This window comes from Emys orbicularis, chromosome 1, assembly GCF_028017835.1.
Source record: "Emys orbicularis isolate rEmyOrb1 chromosome 1, rEmyOrb1.hap1, whole genome shotgun sequence".
Taxonomy (NCBI): Eukaryota; Metazoa; Chordata; order Testudines; family Emydidae; genus Emys; species Emys orbicularis.
Window position 1 is genome coordinate 215,302,928 of NC_088683.1, and position 21,201 is coordinate 215,324,128.

At 43.0% G+C, this 21,201-nt stretch overlaps 1 protein-coding gene across 1 annotated transcript in view; it reads right to left on the bottom strand.

The window, feature by feature from the left end:
• Nucleotides 1-1,175: 1,175 nt before the first annotated feature.
• OTC (ornithine transcarbamylase) overlaps nt 1,176-21,201 on the bottom strand; it is a 37,502-nt gene continuing 17,476 nt past the window's right edge. The window contains exons 5-10 of the mRNA XM_065423371.1: nt 18,047-18,200; nt 8,191-8,313; nt 5,704-5,757; nt 5,473-5,622; nt 3,429-3,566; nt 1,176-1,235 (exon numbers count right to left, since the gene is read on the bottom strand). Coding sequence (XP_065279443.1) covers nt 1,176-1,235; nt 3,429-3,566; nt 5,473-5,622; nt 5,704-5,757; nt 8,191-8,313; nt 18,047-18,200 — 679 coding nt within the window. The remainder of the gene's footprint in view (nt 1,236-3,428; nt 3,567-5,472; nt 5,623-5,703; nt 5,758-8,190; nt 8,314-18,046; nt 18,201-21,201) is intronic.

Below are 21,201 nucleotides of genomic sequence, written 5' to 3' on the forward strand. Positions count from 1 at the left end.
GCACTGAGAGGATGGGTGGCACGGCGTGGTGTGGTCTTGCACACCATGGTGCCCAGCCTGCCTGCCCCAGCCTCTCAGCCACTGAAGGGAGCAGCAGGCAGGAGGGGGCCTGGTGGAGCATGGGCAGGGCCACACTAGGCTGTTTGGGGACTTTCACATTTTTGAAAAATTCCAACTCGTCTAGGAGCTGGTTTAAAAAAAAAAGAGAGAGAGAAATTTGGGAAAAGATTTGAAAACATTTTATGCAAAGTTTTCATTGAAATTTCAAAAATTCACAACCAACCTACAGTTGTCACAAACTTCTGTTTACTACCAAGAGGAATTAACTTGTATGCACACCACACGTCACTGCTAGATGAAACCTAGCAAACTCCTACCATAAAGCAACATTCACTTAGGATCCCCTCACCTCTGCTTTTTGCCACAGAGAGTATGAAAAGAATAGAAGACTTGCTTCATTGGCCAAAATTCTGTCCAGGGGGATGACAGAGTGGGGCGAGGAAGAATAGTGAGCCCATACTTCTTAGCCATCTTTCTTCTCCCATACCCAACCCTGTGGCAAACCCTCTGTATGAACCACATCACTATTCTCCAGCCAGCCCTCAGGAATTTTCCTGTTTCCTCTACAGTCTCAAACCCAGATTGAGGTTGGGTTACAAGGTGGCCAGGGTGCAGCTAGGGAAATTGTACTAACAAGGGAACGTTGAGGTCCCAGAATATAGTAGGAAGGTGCTAGTTCTCTGTGCATGTGCCCCGAGATCAGCAAGAAAATCCAATAGATTTAGGGGCAGCTGTACAGTGGTTATACAATAGATTTGGAAGTTTACAACACTAGTTCTACCACAACATACATAAACCGCTGCTTATGATACTGCTGGATCCATTCATTAAACTACAGCTTTAGAAAACTTAAGAGACATGAATCGATACAAAAGCTACAGAACTTAAAGCATCTAGAAAAAGCACTACGATTGCAATGCTGCACTGTTTAATTCACATCATCTCCAAGGTTTTAATGAGTGCAAAGCAATATTATACAGTTCAGTGGAGCCAACCTATGCAGTTTTATTAAGGAATCATTCATTGCTTTGATCCTATATGAAAGACAGCTATATATTTGCAGACCAGAATATTCTGCTGGTGAGGAATATTTTCTCTTGGCAGGAACCCAAGCATCAAAATGTAGGTTTTTGCAGCTGTGGTGAGTAATCTGTCAGCAGGGAAACCATGACAGCCTAGAGGGGGAGGGGAAAAAAACCCAGTCATATTGGAAACAGATACTGCAAACAAAATAAACAAGGAAAAATATTTTTGAGTTCCAAGGCTTTGTGCTGAAAACAATTTTTCCCAGCAGAAACTGCATGCTTAGATTTATTTTCTAGAATTTCCAATGGCGAAACATCAAATAGTTTAAAAATTAGAGTGTTCTGTTTGTAGTCAATAGGTTTCCTCTGTGCACACCATACATGAATGCACAGTAGTGGAGGAGTTCAGAGAAACAATGCTAGAACCAATATCAATACTGGACCAAATCCTGAAGTCTTAACTGAATTCTGTCTGCAGTTACTCCTGATCTGTGCTTGTGTATATGGGAGCAAAATTTGACCCTCAATGAAGACATGAGCAAAATTTCCATTGACATCAATAGGAGTTTTACTTGAGTAAAGACCTCAAGATTTGACCCAGTTTAACCGCAGTTGTTGTTGCCCCATAAAATAGAAAACCCTGGCTGTATTGTGTGTCATGCAACTTCCTTGTCCTTCATACTTTCTGACAATCTTTAGGTATATCAACTGTAGAATGAGAGTATTGGAAAGTGACAATCAGAGAGAAGTAAGATTGTATCTAATCGGATTTGTTTTTCTCTACGTGTTTGTATACACAGACGCTGCACTTCTGTTCTTTATCTATTTTTGTCCAGGTATTACTCTAGTTTATATTGCCACTGTTTTACAGTAATATTTGATTGGAAAGGTGTGCTTAGAACAAATGCAAGTTCCTCTGAGAGTGCTGGTGACTCCATTTCTGTTTTCTCACTTGGGGAAGGTCGATGTTTGTCAGCATGACTGTTCTAAAACCTACAGTAAATAGTAGTTGTGAAAAATATGACACTGGTAGGAATATTGAGGATGGAGTTACAATTTGTGTTTAATGCTGAATATATTCTTGTAGCTCGCATGGTACACTTAGTGTTATGCAGGGCCACAGCCCAATATGTAAGTAGAGAGCATATACTTTTACTTCAAAGGCTTCATTTTGCAATCTTTCTTCCAGCAAAATTCCCACTACCTTCTGTGGCAGCTCTGATAGCCATCTCTGATGGCATCTGCTATAAACATTTTTAAAAATTGTAGCCTCTATAGCACCATTCTTGGGATTGGTATTTGGAGTGTTTGAAAGAGGTGTATCTAAGGGATTGTCAACACTCTTGAGGTTATAGCAGCATAGCTATGGTGCCGGTGCCGTAACCCTACAGTGTAGGCACACACTACAGTGACAGAAGGGTTCTTCCATTGCAGTAGTAACTACACCTCCTCAAGCGATGGTAGCTAGGTCAATGGAAGAATGCTTCCACTGACCTACCAGCATCTGCACTGGGAGTTTAGATCAGCGTAGCTGCAGCACTCAGGGGTGTGGATTTTTCACACCCAAGTGCCAAAGGTGCGTCAACCTAAGTTTTACGTGTAGACAAGGCTCAAGCTAATTGCTAGTGTAACTCAATGACTTCCATATAATAAATTGCAGTTAAAAGAGTAGATTTCACTTGATTAAAACAATCTGGGTCAAGCAAGAGTAGATTAAGGTACAAGCAGGAAAGAGTTGATATTTGATGCACTTAAAACCGTGACATATTAGGGTGGGGTTTTGAAACATTTATATTAAGGCATGTGCTTTACTGAGGAGTCATGCTAAATCCAAATCTGGATTGAAGGGTAGAACGATCGTCAAGTACTGCCTAACCCCAAACTCATGGGCGGCAGGTATCGTAGACAGGGATAGGCTGTGCCTCCCCAAACAGCCTAGCATGGCCCCGCCCACGCTCCACCCGCAGGCCAGGTCCCCTCTCTGTGGTTCCCAGAGCCCTGGCTGGCCCAGGCTGGCTGGCCCACCTCCTGTAGGGACTCAGAGTGGCTGGTGCTGCAGCTGTGCCACTCGGCACACTGGGGCTGGGGGCGCTGCCACCCAGTGCACCAGGACTGGCTGTGCTGCCGCCTGGAGCACTGGGGCTGGGGCCTCGCCCCCCGGCTGCCTGGAGTTGGGGCCAGGGTCCACGTGGGGGGTGCTCTGAGCTCCTGCAGGGGAGGGGGGCAGAAGGGGAGAGGAGAGGTGGGGCCTTGGGCAAAAGGGGAGGGGCTGGGGACTAGCCTCCTCCAATGGCTGGGTCACCAGCTGCCCATGCCCAAACTGTTCTTATTTGCTTTTCATACCATAATTGTCCATTTTCTGTTTTCAGCCTCCTGGAAAGCCAGTGATCGTGGAGAATAAAATACTTCATCATTAACTTCTTCTGGCTTTCTTGGTAAACAGTGTAAAAAGGTCCAGTCAGAGGCCGCATGTTTTCCAGTCTAAAGATAAAAAAGCATGAAAAAGTTGAGTGATGTGATGGTACATTAGCAAGATCTTTAAGTGGTGAGAAACTGGTCTGGGCCAGATTCTGATCTCATTTACACTTGGTGTGAACCCCAAGTAATTCCACTGACGTCAGCAGAGTTAGTCCAGATGGATACCAGTGCAAATAAGATAAGAATCCAGGGTGAAATCCTGGGCCCATTCAAGTAAATGGGAATTTTACCACTGATTTCAGTGGGGCCAGGATTTCACCCCTAGACTTTTGTCTTTGAAAGGAGAGTATGAATTGTGGTGAAGCAGCAGGTCAATCAATAAGTATACTCTGGACAGTAACACCACATGCTAACAAAATATATGGATAATGGCAATAACTGCATATTAAGACATGCATAAAAAGGCCTTGGTCAATTCTTTTGATATGAGTAACTCATAATACGTCAATCTAATAGATGAACAATGGATTATAGCATTTTAAGCAAGTTGAGCCATGTCTTCTACTAGCATTCTGGGGACCTAGAGTTAAAATATGGTCAGTTAGATCACGGATTCTAATAGAGACTAAAATGTCATTTTTTATATTTCAATCATTAATATTCTGTTTCCATTTTCTCTAGCAGTGGTTGCTCTGATAAATATTTCAGCTAAATCTGTTTTTAAAAATATTTATTTAAAGCTTTGCCCATTTACAGATACATGCAAATCTGCCCAAAATGGTGCCCTGGCCGTGCTCTCTATGAATTGCAATATGAGCATTATTGCGACTTAGCCTGAGAAACATTCAAAAGATCTTCTCTTGCAGTGTGGATATAATAAGGTGGGATGGGCTGGGAGGAACAAAAAGTTAAATACAGAGTCCTTGAGAAGGGGAGAAGCAAAGCCTTCCCTCTGTTTGTGCCCCAGATTTGTGTGTCCAGTAAGGGCCCATCCAGAAAGGCCAGACTGAAGGAGAAAATTTGGCAGGGGAAGCCTCAGGTAACTCAGACAGCAATTGTGTTGGTTAGGGGGCTTTGCGTTGGTGTGGAGGGTACACTAATACCCGTGACCCTTCCTCATAAGAGCTATCAAATGAATGCTTTGACGATGTTGATCTTTAAAAATGGAATCTACAGAAGTGGACCAGAACAAATAAACTCAATACTGCCAACCTCAAGAGATCAAAAATCATGAGTCTGACACCTCCCCTGCTGCCCCCCAAAAATCAGGAGATATTTTAAAAAAAAGATTATATTGTGGTTTTTTGGTCTGTCTTTTGATTTTTTGAACAACCCCCTGCCCATCCCCAGTGTGTTTGTGCGTGGCAACTAGTGTTGTCCACTCTCCCAGATGTATTGAGTAAGGTGATTCTGGCTTCTGCTGCAGGAACTCTCACTCCTAATCTGCCCACCCTCTGCCCAGCAATTAATCCTGTCCCCTTCCCCTCTCAGTTTTGCCCTCACCCAGGCCCCACCCCATCAGCCTCCACCCCCCTCAGTCCAGCCCACCCCAGCCTCAGCTCTGCTTCTCCTGGTGTTCTTCATTCCTTTTTCACAGACCTGCGGGGGGTAGGGGTGGGGAAGGGGCATCTTCCCTTACCAGGCTGGAGGGGGCAGCTCCAGGGGCTCTTCACCCCCCTCTGCCCCTTCCCAGGCCAGGTACTGTGGGGGGAGGAGTAGAGGCACAGTCCTGTCTGTGTTTCTTATGGGAGGAGGGAGCGGAGCTTCCCTGAGCTGCTGGGCACTTTGTGCTCCCCTTCCCTCCTCCATGAGAACAGCAAATGAAGGGGAAGAGACTCAGCCAGCTTCTGGCAGGGCTGAACTTTACAAGGGGGGTGGAGCTTCTTGCATCATTGCAAGACCAGCTCCAAAGCCCTCTGAAATCCCATCACTCACAAAGCATTCACAAGAGCTGGAAATTGACCTTTACCTGCATTGTGATCTGGTAACCTTGGAAAGCCTTCAATCGCTTTGCCTTCTCCTCTTCTTGTCCCATGCTTATCCATGTGTCCGTAACTAGGACATTGGCTCCACTTGCAGCTTCCAAGGGATCAGTCGTGAAAAACAATTTGGTGCTATACTAAGGTATAGTAAGGCAAGGGAGGTCAAACAACTTCATTCAAAACATAAAGTAAACCATATTTAACATATTGGCTCATACCTCTTTGGAGTACTCTTCAGCTACTTTAACGATGTTGGGGTCTGGTTCAAAGCCCTGTCAAAAAGATGATAACATTACAATGCACATTTACATTATTATTTTATTGAGCTGGTCGGAAAAACATTGATGGAACCATTTCCCATGGAAGAATGCTGTTCTGTCGAAATCAAAATGCTCCGCAAAACTGCGTCGATTTTTACTGAAATTTAATTTTGGAGAAAAACTGGAGAAAGGTGTGTTGGAATTCCCTTCGAGAACTCTTTCCACTTGACTTACCAAGAACCCTGTTCTACTCCAGACTTTGTCACTCAGATATTTTTACTTGGCATACAGCAATGCAAAGCTGAGTTGATCAGACTCAAATGCAAGGGTGGGTAGGGCACACCACACACTCAAAATTACCCAGCAAACTACTTCCTTTATATACAGTTACACATTACATTGCATTTACTTGCATTACACGTTTTGGGTTTGGTTTGGTTACGTTGCATATCCTGTCCATATATTGTTATTCTTGTTCCTAGTAAATGTTTCTCTGGGTGTTCTCCCTCTTATCTTAGCTGGCTCAGACATTCTGTCTTTTTAGCCTAATGACCTATTTACTTACCTTATTTAGCACAAATGTTCGGTTTTCAACCTAAATGATCTCTTTAGCTCCCTAATCCTATCCTCCAAGAAATGTTGAGGCCTCCCTCCAGGTGTTAGTTACTCATGCCAGGCCAGGCCTCATCAACAAGGTGTTCCAACAATGTTAAAACATTCCATTCTGACACCTTTGAAACAGATTTATTTCAATTTTTCATTTTGAAACAACTTTGTCTTGATTTTTTATTCTGTATAATACTATATGTTATCAGATTTTTAAGTCAAAATTAAAACAAAACAATTTTGTCTAAATGAAACATTTCAGTCAATGTAAAGTAAGGAGTTCTTTGTAATTTTCCTTTCTAGAGAATTTTGAAACTTTCAAGTTTCATTCCAATTTTGAATTCTTTTGGGAAGCTCAATGTCCATCCCCTGCACAATTCTATTATTTATATTTAAGTAGGTGCTGAAAGGCCCCAGTCAGGATCAGGACCTCATTAAGTAGAGTGCTGCACAAACACATTGTAGAAGGGCAGTCCCTGCCCCAATGAGTCATTTTACATTTTAATTATATATATATAAGCAAATCTATGTAAAAAGTCTACCAAACAAAACATGCATATCCATTGAGATTAAGGCAACTATGATACCAAATAGCAAAGGTAAGGAGATTTATATTCCAGCTTGACACCCTCTTCTTCTGAATCTGCTGTGCCTAAGCCAGTGTTTCTGAACTGATTAATCAGAAAGGAAATCAGGGGCATCATGAGATGTTGAAAATTTTATTATAATCTAAAGCAAAGAAAATCTCGCTCCTCCAGTCCCCACACACCCTTACCCTTCAAGGGAAGCATTCTCTGTCAGCCTTTCAGGACACACACAAATAAATTATATTGGCTTAGCATTGTTCTGATTGATATACTTTGATGGTAAATATAAAATGGTTTGGTGTTTGTTTGTTTACTTTGAATAAATGGTTGCCAACTTGAAAAGATTGTGAAACACTGGTTTAGGCTATGTGCTATTGTAATCCACACACTGTCTGGGTGTGGTGTTCTGTCCCAGCTAGTGGCACCGAGAACACTTAGAGAGAATTAAATGAGTCTGGTCTACAGCCTAAGTTAAGAGACAGTTGGCTTTTAGCTTATGCTGTAGAGCAGGGGTCGGCAACCTTTCAGAAGTGGTGTGCCGAGCCTTCATTTATTCACTCTAATTTAAGGTTTCGCGTGCCAGTAATACATTTTAACATTTTTAGAAAGTCCCTTTCTATAAGTCTCTAATATATAACTAAACTATTGTTGTATGTAAAGTAAATAAGGTTTTTAAAATGTTTAAGAAACTTCATTTAAAATTAAATTAAAATGCAGAGTCCCCCGGACCTGTTGCCAGGACCCAGGCAGTGTGAGTGCCACTGAAAATCAGCTCGCGTGCCGCCTTCGGCACTCGTGCCATAGGTTGCCTACCCCTGCTGTAGAGGCTCATGCACTAAGCTCTAAAAGTCCCAGGTTCAATCCCTCCGATGATGACCGGCGTCCATTGGTGTTACACTACGTCTTCCTGGGGATCTTCTTAAATCAAAATACTCAGACCCAATAGTGAAGCACATAAATGGTGTTCTTTGTTAGACTGTAAGCAACGTGGGGTAGAGAGCTTATCTCTGTCTTTGCATGAAACTGCACTTTAGCCCCTCTTGAAATAAATAATAATTCATCATGTTTTCACTGTGGACTACATTGTGGTGGGTGGTGGCACAATGAGGGGGGAGGAACCTCTTCACGCTTGTGTGGCCTGTGTACAGGCTAGCCAGATTTGCAGCTTCTGGGAGGTATGCAAGTGTCTGAGAATAGAACTTGAGCCTTAGATAGTTTTACTTCCCTTCCTCCAAGTGCAGGACTCTCTTACCTTTGGAGTAGCAACACGCAGATGCATCCCAAATTTAGCAGCACTCATCAGGATGGAATTCAGGACATTGTTTCCATCACCAATCCAGCTTATTGTGAGCCCCTTCAGATAGCCATAGTGTTCCTGACAAGCAAATAACAATACCACAGTTATGATTTTGGAGATTCGGCAAACAAGTGGCAATAGGTGCCAGGAGTGATGACAACACTAGGCTGAGTCAGTGTAACTTTGCCACCTTCCGTTATGAGCAGCTGTCATGTGTGGAGCATTGCTTTGATTAAACCTGTAGCAGTCACAGGATGGTCACTCCAGAAACAAGCAATAAGACTTTACAAAGCTGAACAGAAAAAAAAGCATCCTACAGCTGAACTTAAATCCAAGAAAAGACAACTGAATGAATGTACCCCCTTGTCTTACACCAGCAGTTCTCAAACTCTGGGTTAGGCCCCCAAAGTGGGTCATGACCCCATTTTAATGGGGTCACCAGGGCTGGCATTAGACTTCCTGGGGCCCAGGAGCCCAAAGCCAAAGCAAAGGGCTTCAGCCCTGAGCAGCGGGGCTCAGGCTTTGGCTTCAGCACTAGGCGATGGGGTTCAGACTACAGGCCTCCCACCCAGGGCTGAAGCCCGTGGGCTTCGGCTTTGCCCCCCGGGTCGTGTAGTAATTTTTGTTATCAGAAGGAGGTCACGGTGCAATGAAGTTTGAGAACCCCGTCTTACACTATAGCAGAGTGTTATTGCTTCACCTTGACTTAAACTTTGATTGTAGTATTTTCATAGCAGAAATATATATATCTATCAAAAGGTAAAGGGCAGGATTTTCAAAAGCTCTTAGGTGATTTACAAAGAGAAGCTGTATTGAAAGCCAAGAAGAATTGTGCTCCTATGACACTTAGATGCTTTGAAAATCCCACTCCAAGTCTATTGGGAGTCAAGTGGGGCGAAATTCCTATTTCTATTTTTAGCTTTGCTAAAATTTTTGATACACGTGCAAACATCAACATTTTAAGACCAGCTATGGGCATTCACTGTTAGGCCTTGTCTGCACTGAGGATTTGCCCCAGTTACGGCCATTGGTGTAGCTGCAGCAGTAAACATTTGTATAGTTAAGGAAAGCCACATTTAGCAGTGGTAGAGGTTTCAAACTGGGGTAAATGCCACAAATACAGAGTCCAGTGGCACCTTAAAGACTAACAGATTTATTTGGGCATAAGCTTTCGTGAGTAAAAAACCCACCTCTTCAGATGTATGTAATTTTCACTCCATGCATCTGAAGAGGTGCATTTTTTACCCACAAAAGCTTATGCCCAAATAAATCTGTTAGTCTTTAAGGTGCCACTGGACTCCTCATTGTTTTTGTGGATACAGACTAACTCGGCTACCCCCTGATACTTGACACCAGTACAAATAGTGGCTTTGCCTGTTTACACTTGGGGTTTGTACCAGGGCAGCTATACCAGTAGCTGGCCATTAATGGCTGAAAATGGGGGCAACTACGCAGTATAGGCAAGACCCAAGAAGGAGCAATTGGAAATGAGCTCCACTTCTCTGCTGATCATACCAATTGAAGGTCCTTTTCAAAAAAGGGCTTATTTAAAATAAGCATATCTGGATGTACCATAGTAACTACTGGGCAATGGGCTTTTTAAACAAAGATAAAACCAAATATGTTCACTCTTTTCCCTGTGCCCCCAGTATGGCTGAGAGGACTTGAAACATGATCTAGAGCCCTTCATCCCTAGGTCACCAGTTCAGGCCCAGCTTGCTGTTGTATTGTAGTAGCCAAAAGCCCTTGCCACTGAACAATTGTTTCAGTCATTAAAATTAAAAGACTTGGGGTTTGGCACAGTGGATGAGCATCCATTGAGCTAACTAGCATCTATGTAGACAGTCTCAGCAGAGATCATGGGGGCCTGAACAAGAATAGGGAGGGAACTCCCCTTTCTCTCCCAAAGATGGCCCCTCCAAAGCAAATGTTTGTGGACTTGTTCCAGGGTAAAAATATCATAATTTCTGCCAGTGACCGCAGCTTTGTGTGTCAAAAAATAGCAACATTTGGGATATTTAATGTAATTCATAGAAAAGTACTTGAGAGCCAATCTCTGGTGCCTGACTTCACCCCTGGCCCCATATTGTCCTTTAGGAGGCTTCACAAATCCCCAGTAGTAAGCCCAGCATTGTCAATTTTGTTTGTCCTTGTAGCTGGCAGGCAATTGCATCTCCTCCCAGCACAGCTACAACCATTTCACCAGCTGGAATCATAATGCAAATGACTCCTATGCAGATCACTGGCTGAAAGGATGTTTCTGGCATAGTATTAGGTGTTTACAAAAGAACAGGATAGGACTTGGTGGATACAGAGTATTGGAGAGTAACAGCTGGACAGATTTTCCAGCATCCCCAAAAGCCCCATTGTATCCCATTCTAGTGGTGTCCTTGGAGGAGGCCATGCCAAGCCTATAGTTTCAGGGGTTAATTCTCATCTAGGGTACAGCAGGAGCAGGGTGGAAGTACCAACTGGGAGCTAATTAGTTGCAACTGAGCCTGTTTGGGCTCATTACTTTAAAATAAAAGTTACAAATTGTAGTGTGTGAGGCATTTGCTGGTGGGCCATGGAAAGCTGGCCACTCCTATGGTGCCAGCTCCTTGTTATTTCCAGATGCTAAACTGCATTAAAAGAAGCAAACATATATTAAATACTTTCCTATGTGATGTTCCCATGTAGCCAGTTTGCCAAAGAGATGCTATGGGATGGCAAATAGGAGCAGAGATGGTCCACACAGCCATCTTTATATTAAAATGCAGCCCATGCTAAAACATTGAGAAATGCAGCCTTAAAAGATGGTTGCGAGATACAAGGGGGTTGTGCTGACTGAAACCCAGAGGAAAGGAGCTCCGAGGAAGCTTAGGAGCTACCCTATATGGTTTGTACTTCTCCTTTTTCTATTTTAGAGTTCACTGCTTGTAAAACTGCACAGAAGGAATACAGTGAGAGACTTTTGCTGTAATGGTAACAATCTAGGTTAAACCAGAATCATGACAGCGAAGCCAGAGAGAGTGACATGTTCATACCTGAACCTCAGGTGACTTTTCTCTCCTGTCATTCTGCCCCCAACCCTAGTACACTGCCTTAGGTATTTTATCCAGTTGGCTAAGATTGCGCTACAGTTTCTCTTTACATTTTAGGCATGACAACCAAGTATTTTGGTTTTTAGTAAAACCACAAAAACTGAATGTTCTTAAAGTCTGGAGCCCTTTCCCCCACATGATTGCCTCCCTTTGGCAGTCTGGAAGTGCTCTGAAACGCAACAAAACTTGGCTTCTGCTCTTTACTGAAAGACCCACCTAAATGATTAAAGTTGCCCATACAATCTATTTCTTTTCATGTCGATACTTAGTTTCCAGGTTTCATTCAGTCCCTACCCTGGGCTGCAGCTTATCAGAAAATTTCAGAAAAAAGACAAACTGAATACACACCACTTGTTATTTTGTTAGCTTGCTTATTTTAAAGAAGGCCAGGCCGCAAGCCTCTCCTTCTGAAAGTGGAAGAGGCTAGTTTAGTTAATTAGGAAGTTTCAGGTCTAACTCATCATCTGATCTTATTTCTAGCCAACCACAAACTGTGACACCAGCTTGAGTTGATACTGTAAATTATTGACAATATTAACCATACAGGATTCAATTATAGCATACATTTGAATAATGAGTCAATATTTTGGCATAATTTAAAATGTAAATCCAGGGGGGTAGCCAGAAAACATATTTGCACAGGCGGCAGCGTGGTTCCGTGGATAATGCTTCAGAGTGGGAGTCAGGAGACCTGTCTTCTATTCCTGGCTCTGCCACTGACTTGCTGTGACACCCTGGGCCAGTCACTTCACCTCTGTTTCCCATCTTGTCTATTTAAATTGTAAAGTCTCCAGGGCAGGGACTGTCTTTTACTAAGTGTATGTACCACACCTAGTACAATAGGGACCTGGTTTGGTTGGGATCTCTAGGTTCTACCATAATATAAGCACTCATCATTTGATAGATCCATCAGTGGCTATTAGCCAGGATGGGCAGGGATGGTGTCCCTAGCCTCTGTTTGCCAGAAGCTGGGAATGGGAGACAGGGGTGGATCACTTGATGCTTACCTGTTTTGTTCATTCCCTCTGGGGCACCTGGCACTGGCCACTGTCGGAAGACAGGATACTGGGCTAGATGGACCTTTGGTCTGACCCAGTATGGCTGTTCTTATGTTCTTATGAAGTGAGTGACAAGAATCTCTTAGTTTGGGTTCTGTGGGCCACATAGCTTCTTTTGCCATAAACTAACAGGGACCATATGGCAGCTGTCTTTGATTTGGGCAATAGTGCAACAACTCATACTATTGAAAATACTTAAAGAGGAGCTTCTCATAAAGTCTACAACAACAAAGATATAGAAAACTTAAAGGGGGAGAAGGACCATGTTATGTAAGGTTCTGAAAGAAAAAGTCAAAACTAGGAAGATAATAGAGTGAGCAACAAACAAAAATTAAAAAGCAGCATGGTATTTGTATTTCCTGATGTGCCCAGCATTCACTATCTATGAGGATGGAGCAGTCACTCAACAATGGCAGAAATAGACAAGCAGACTCTGAAATCTGTCAGCTGTACTTGATATTGAAATTCCAAGTTTTACTTCTGCTACTCTGTGGACAAAGAGGTCAATGGCATTTATATATCACTGGTCAACTAACCAGCTAGCAAAGGTGAGGATCGCCTTGAGAAAGAGTGAGCATTGTGCCTGACCATCTCTCTCCAAAAAGGATTGAGGTATAGGAAACATTTGACGTCAGACAAGAGAGATAAGAACCAGTGAGGCATTGACAAACTGACCCACACTCACATGTGAGTCAGCTGACATGGACAGAGAGATCAAGATCTAAATTGTTCATCAGTCAAGCTTCACAGAACACCCCTTAGGCTTTGTCTTCACTACCCGCCGATCCGGCGGGTAGCAATCGGTCTATCGGGGATCGACTTACCGCGTCTAGTGAAGACGCGATAAAATCGATCCCTGATCGCTCTGCCGTCGACTCCGGAAATCCACCACGGCAAGAGGCGGCAGCGGAGTCGGCGGCAGCGCGGCAGCGGTCGACTTTCCCCCGTCCTCACAGCCAGGTAAGCCGACCTAAAATACGCAACTTCAGCTACGGTATTCACGTAGCTGAAGTTGCGTATCTTAGGTCGGACCCCCGCTGTAGTGTAGACCTAGCCTTAGTAAGCCAGTGCTTATATTTAACAGAGTGTTAAGCATTGGATGAACTATGGAAGTGGCAATCATGGGCCTTAAGCATGAAAGAGAATGGAAAACCTGTGTGTACATTAAAGGCATACAAGCCTATAGTCCTAGAAGGCCAGGTCTCAAGAACACCCAAAATTGGGTCTCAAAACACTTGCAGAAGATCTGGTGGGTCATAACTACACCTAGGAGGATACTCAGCTCACCAACTGGTTGGAAAAGAAGGTCATAGTTGTGGCAAGAAAAAACACTTCATTGCACAATGCCTATTCTAGGTGACAGAATTAAAGCTGAGCATTGGAAAAGGGAAAGCTGTCTCACGGAGTTAATGCGTGAGAACTCCAGGTTAGTCAGGCAATGGCTACAGAATAAGACGACACTGAATCGGAGGCATCTGAACACAGTCTTCATGACTGGAGAACAACTCAGCCTGTCAGAAATGCAGTGCTCTGTACACAGGACAGGAATAGAGAAAGCTCTGAAAGTAAACCAGAAGCATTTTCTGGAGTATGCGTGTGTAAACGAATATAGCAAAAGTGATGCTGTAAAAAAGAAGAACAAATTAATTGGAATTATAACAGAGAAGAGTAAAATGATGTTAAAGCATGCAGAGATTCGGGGGAAATGGAGCTCCACTGGCACACACAGAAAAAAGAAAAGTCAGTCCTCTATTGGAGGAATTCTGATGGCATACTGACAAAGGAGAAATTGCAGAAAAATATTTATAAAGCTGAGGTAATAGATGTTATTAAAGAAAAACCTTCCTGAAGTTAGACTTGTTTAGATACACACTTACTTTAACATTTCTCTGTTGCTATTGCATTTTGCATGTACATCTGTCCAACAAATTTCATATGTACGCAGCCTATCAATTCAGATATCACAAAAATGCTGTTTTAGCTGATTTTAAAAATAACTAGGAGCATGCTAGGTGTGATATCCTACCTCTATTCTTGGAACTGGTGAAATTCGCTGAGTTATTAAAATACTGTTTTTTTGCAACTACAACACGGTACGCAACATGCCAATATGTTCCCTGCTACTGTCTGATGCATGAGAGAACAAAACCAAGGAAATCCCACAGCAGAAGTGCCAGACAGAGAGGAAAAGAGGCTATGTGGGTAGACACCACCAATAGTCTGTGGGTGAGATTTTTACCCATGCTCCACCTCTTTTACTCTGGGTAAAAGGGCCAGAGCAGTATAAGGGGAGGAGGCCAAAAGTCCCACGTCTGGCTGGGGGAAGATTCACCTGGCACAGGCAGTGTGGGAGACAGCGGTGAGTCTGCCTTCTGAAGAACCCCTTGCAAACCTTGGCATGGAGGAAGTGGTGGAGAGGTTCGGGGTTGGCAGGGGTGTATCAAGGTGGGTCTACATTTTGGGCAGTAAGGGTGAAGTAACATAAACAGGTGCCAAGACTTGTCTAAATTATGTGGATGGATGCAGAACAGTCCAGAATCAGGAGAGTACTAAAGTGGCTTAGCTCACACTCCCCCTAGGCTGCAAGTTGTGTACTACACCTCTTAGAGGCAAAACACAAAATCTCATCCTATCTATCTACCTGTAACCCAGGGGTGGGCAAACTTTTTGCCCCGAGGGCCACATTGGGGTTGCAAAACTGTATGGAGGGCCAGGTAGGGAAGGCTGTGCCCTCCAAACAGCCCCCTCCCACTTCCCGCCCCCTCACTGTCCCCCTTAGAACCTCCAACCCATCCAACTCCCCCTGCTCCTTGTCCCCTAACCGCCCCCTACTGGGACCCCTGCTCCTAACCACCCCCTGGGACCTCAACCCCTATCCAGCCCCCCTGCTCCCAGTCACCCGACCCCTATCCACACCCTCCGCCCCCTGACAGGCTTTCCAGGACCCCACGCCTATCCAACCCCCCCATTCCCCATCCCCTGACCGCCCCTGCCACCACAGAACCTTTGCCCCATCCAACCGCCCGCTGCTCCCTGTCCGCTGACTGCCCCCCGGGACTCCCCGCCCCTTATCCAACCCCCTCCAGCCCCCTTACCATGCTGCTCAGAGCAGCATGTCTGGCAGTCACGCCGCCAGGCCAGAGCTAGACACGCTGCTGCGCTGCTTGGCAGGAGCTCGCAGACCCACCACCCAGAGTGCTGCCCGCACGGCGGCGTGGCTGCGGGGGAGGGGCCGGGAGCTCAAGGGCCAGGCAGGATGGTCCCGCAGGCCGGATGTGGCCCATGGGCCGTAGTTTTCCCACCTCTGCTCTAACGTCTCCCAGAAAAACACAGGGCAGGGCTGTGCAGAAAATGGGAGTCAGGAACCAGCTACCTATATGTCATGTTTTTCTCTCCAAACCACAGAAGTGAAGTCAGAAAGAAACATGGAAGTTAATACTGCGTGCTTTCTAAGCTCCATCAGAAAGGCATCCCAGAGTACAGGTGACAGTGCAGTAGTGAATGGCAGCGCAGCTGGTAAGTAGGGAATATTAATACCGTTATATAAAACATATGAGTCATATATGACTATTGAAAACTTGCTAATCTCTGGTGGGAAAATAAGTGCTAATAGGTAGAGTGTTTATGAGACAAAAAATAAAAGGCCAGATGAAACTGTTTTATAATTACACTCAGCATTTAAATGAAACAAATGACTTTTTATCATTTCCAAAGTTCTAGTTATGACTCACTGCCTTACATAAATTAAGCTTCATACAAAGGCTGGCTGAATGCATCTCTCTCAAGTGTACCTCATTCTGAGGGATGACTCATTTCAGTCCCGAGGTTACCTCTGTTCCATAAAGACTTGGTGTCCCCTCACTTTTATAGCTGAAGATGACTTCTAACAAAAACAAGGTCATCAAATGTAGGAGTCATTTATGCTAAAGCAGTGATACTCAGACTGAGGGTCCTGAGTCGTAAACAACACATAACGTGTCTCCTGTGGCTCTTTGCAGCACATATTAAAACAGTTTGACTTAATTATTAACCAGTCAGGATGCTTTTACTATGTTATTAACCAATTGTAGTTGATAAAATAGTAATACTTGGTCAGTCAATTTGCTGTGAGAATAATATATATCTATATAAAAATGAAATATTTCCCATCATACTGTTTAAATATGACTACATAGTACCATAGTAAATGAAACAATGAATTCACACTACTGGGGCGCTTTTGGGTAATGTTGATTGCTAATTTGGCTCCTGAACCACTGAGGTCTGAGTATCACTGCACTAAAGGAATGAGCCTCACAGCATATAAAGTTTCCTGCATGAATAATTTTTTCTCCCCCTCATTCTGGGTATTTGCCACATACTCTCCTACATTTGGGCCTTCACAGGCTGAGAGATGACGGAATGATCTAGGAAATGGATAAGAACATAAGAACGGCCATACTGGGTCAGACCAAAGGTCCATATAGCCCAGTATCCTGTCTGCCGACAGTGGCCAATGCCAGGTGCCCCAGAGGGAATGAACAGAACAGGTAATTATCAAGTGATACATCCCCTGTCGCCCATTCCCTGCTTCTGGCAAACAGAGGCTAGGGACACCATCCGTGCCCATCCTGGCTAAAACCACTGATGGGCCTATCCTCCATGAACGTATCTAGTTCTTTTTTGAACCCTGTTATAGTCTTGGCCTTCACAAAATCCTCTGGCAAGGAATGCACAGTCGACCTGTGGAATGGTGTGAAGAAATACTTCCTTTTGTTTGTTTTAAACTTGCTGCCTATTAATTTCATTTGGTGACCCCTAGTTCTTGTGTTATGAGAAGGAGTAAATAACAGTTCCTTATTTACTTTCTCCACACCAGTCTTGATTTTATAGACTTCTATCATATCCTCCCTTAGTTGTCTCTCAATCACATCCATACAAAATAGTTTCTATTCATTCAGAAAGTAAGGAAGCATTTGCCAAAATTTTCATCCAGCCCTACAATGTACTGATGAATTTTATAAGCCAGTTCTTCACCTGGTTGTAAATTGGCATAGCTCTATTAACTTCAGTAAAACTACATTGATTTGCATTGGCTGAGGATCTGGCCTTGTATGTGTACAATGTTATATAGTTATCACATAAAATACTATATTAAAATCAGAACAACAAAATATGATCCTAATTCATTCCTTCTCAGTATAAGCAAGGTTTAATGTATCCTCATTAAGGACTTACACAAGTTTAACTAGATTGATTTTTAAACTAGTGTACCTTTCTAATATAGACAAGGTCTCAGTCTCAACTATAAACAGGGTAGGGCAAAGACTTCAGAATGAAAAACTGTCTCCATTGCAAATCTCTCATTGACTTCAGTGGGGACAGGACCTCACCATTATCTTAATCTGTAAAGCACCCTGCACATTTTTTTTTGCACCATGGGCTCAATCCAGCAAGTAATTTAATTATAAGCTTAACTTCATTCCTACATAAATTGATGGGACTACTCAATTGCTTAAAGTGTATTGTCCAATGGGGGCCTCTAATATCAACACATATTCCAAATTACTTATCAGTTCCATCTCAAAACATCTAAGGATAAACTGCTTGGAATAGGGCTTTTCCCAATATTTAGCAAGACTGATTAGTTTTCTAAAAGCTGTGTTATTATAAAGAGAAGGGTATTATTACCTGGAGTGTAAGGTAATCAGCTAAAATCTGGATAGGATGGTATGAATCAGACAATCCATTGACTATTGGGATTGAGGCTTCTTTCGCCAACAAGTCCAGATCAGATTGTTTATAAACTCTGGCCAAGACTGCATTTGTCATGCTAGACAGCACCCTATGGTAAAGCAAAAGATATCAAAGTCAAACATCATAAATATATCGCTACTTTATTCTTCAATGTGCAATGTATAAATATTAATAAGTGGTGGTAATGAATAAATTTTTTCCAGTTGCCTGAATAATATACGATATCTGCATAATCCACTAAAATGCAGACATTTAACAAGCTGTAAGAAGTAAAAGGAAATTCTTGCTCCACACACAACCCCATTCAATGATTTTCTATTTCATTTTTGATTGTCACTAAAGCAGAACTAATGATGCAACATTAATAAATGTGCAGGTAACAGAGGCGATTGTTTGTTAATATAAAATGATAGGGATTCAACTCAAAAGGTGTAAAGAACAACAGTACCATCCTAATGTGTAACATATATAAATAATTATATTTTGTGACACACACAGTAACACTATTAAAGTGGCATCAAGGTTCTAAATTAAATGACAGGGATAAAGACATTTGGCATTCATTACTGGCACTCTAGCTACAGCTCATGGTTTTGTGCCTTGGAAGTAGAGTTTCAGGGATGAGTCTGCTATGAGAGCACTGCATTTTCTATGTCATATGGATATTTTTAGGCGAATCTAGCATGAAATCGGATGCTTAGCTTTGCAATTCTCTGCTTTTGTGGAAGTAATCAGGCCCTCAAGTATTATTCTTTTGAATTCTTTTGTATGTTTTAATGTTCTCTAGTAGCATCTTAAAACCAAATAGACAAAACTGTGAACAGAAGGGTATGGAACTGTGACACAGAGGCCATTGGTGGTTCATTACTCTGTCAGCAACTCTTGTCAGGCCTGGCACACTCACTGCATCTCCCACAGTTGTCATAATCTGTACCTAAAAAGTGTCATGTAAGGTATCATACACAAATTGGTTTCACACTGGTCCCGAAAATCATCATGTGGTGTATATGCAGAATGTGTACAAACAGTTATAAATATGCACTAGAATTAGATTCTTAAAATGTGTTTGGCAAGCAGTGCATACGCCCAGTCTGCCCTAAGAAAAGGAATGTGTATTTGCTTGTCTGCCCAGCCTGGTTGTCTGTCAGAGACAATGAAGCTACATTTACATAAGAGGGAAACAAAGCCATCAACCTAGGGAGCTGGGGAGATAGCCTCTTAACTATCACAACAGGGGCAGGAGACCGCAAAAATGAACATGGTGTCAGCTCCCTGGTGGACACAGCAAGCTGAGTTCCCAGCAAGGCTTCCTGGCTCTTGAAGCAGCGTCAATGAACTTTGGGAGGATATAAAGAGAGAGAAAAAGCCATTCTGGCATCTTTCACCTGACGAAACAAAGGAACTGAGCTCTGTAAAGGGTTCTGGTCACCTATGCTGGAAAAGAGACTTAGTGAGAAACTTCTTTGAACAAGAGTCTAATTAGTTAAATAAGGTTTTAGTCATAGAAGCATATTTTTATTTTTGTTTGTATGTAACCTATCTTTATTCCTTATACTTGGTATCACTTAAACCTATGTCCTTTTCTTAAATAAACTTGTTTTACTTTGACTATAAACCAATTCAGTGCAGGGTGTGTTAACCCAAGTTAAATTAAGAGGCTGCAGTGTATTGTCTCTTTAAAGGAGCAAAACACTTCAATAACTTCCGACAGGGTTCAGTGAGAGGGCTGGACACTGCAGGGCAGATGTTTTCGGGGAAATTCAGGACTGGGCGGGTGTTGGGGTCACTCTGCAAAAAGTAACTGAGCAGTGGGAGCCAGGGTGTTACCGGGTGGCATCAGATCTGGGAACCCCAGCAGCATAGCATAGCATAGCATTTCAGGCACCCACAGTTGCAAGGCAGGCCTCGGTTGAACCCTAAAGTGTCACAGGAATGCTCTTACAATTGGTGGATTGCTGACTCCTCTGGAAAGATAGGTCCCAGTGTCAGAGTCCTTACACAGGCAGGTCTCTCATTGAAGTCAATGATATTGTTCTTCCAACTGAAGTCAAACATTCCTTATTCAGATAAGATTCCCATTAAGGGAAATCATTGATGCCACCTATATAGGTAAAGAGGAAGAACTGAACAGGATAATCTGTAAGGTTGCTGTCTGTGCCATTATTTTTTTCTAGCTAACAAGTTATAAAGGTGTTACTTTTGTTTAATCTACCTTGGATGGGTATCTAGGGGAAATGTGGTTTTATGCAAACTAGTCACCATATGACTGATAAAGAGCTTCAAGAAGATGGATCCCTTTCAATGTAAGGTAGCTACAGGGAACTCAGCCATAACATGGCCTGATGCTAGATTTCTTGCCTAACCTATTGAAAAGAGAGCCACTGCAGTGAGTACTGGAATCAGTGAATACTGACTGTGTGCCTTATGATTAAGGTATCACCTTATAACCCTGACTCATGTCACAGAACTGGAGCCAGGAAATAAAGGTCATTGCTCTTACCAGCATTATGGTGTCAAACACACCTTTATTACGCTGCTAGAAAGCCGAACTGAAGGTCCTGTTAGAATCTTGACCAGACTGAAGTCACCAGGAAGCTGGAGCTGGCCTGAGAGAAAACCAGACTCACCCATAACTGAATCAGGCTGAAGCTAATTTGAAAGAAATAGCAGACAGCTGGGTTTGCCCAGAAAGAGAGACTTGGACTGAATCAGAGTCATCTTGAGAGAAGCTGGGGCCAATTAGGGTGTCTGAGTTTCTGAAGACAATTGGAGGGGCAAGGCCCATGACTCTGGGGCTGACTATCAGTGGTTACCCTGTATCTGGCGAAGTTACCAGAATTCCTATGTTGATACTAAATCAATGTAACTCTTATGATTTTTGTGAGTTTTGAAATGTCTGGTGTTTTTCTTAAAGCCCCCAGATACTGCAGACGTGATTATGTGTGAACCTCAACTTTCATTTTAAACTTTAAGTTTCTAGCCCTGATGGGTGTGGAGGAAAGCTTGAAAATATGACCCAAGTGCACCTTAAAGGCTCAAAAACCAAAAGGCAAAGAAAAAGAACTTCAGTTATTTTTTTAAAAATCTCG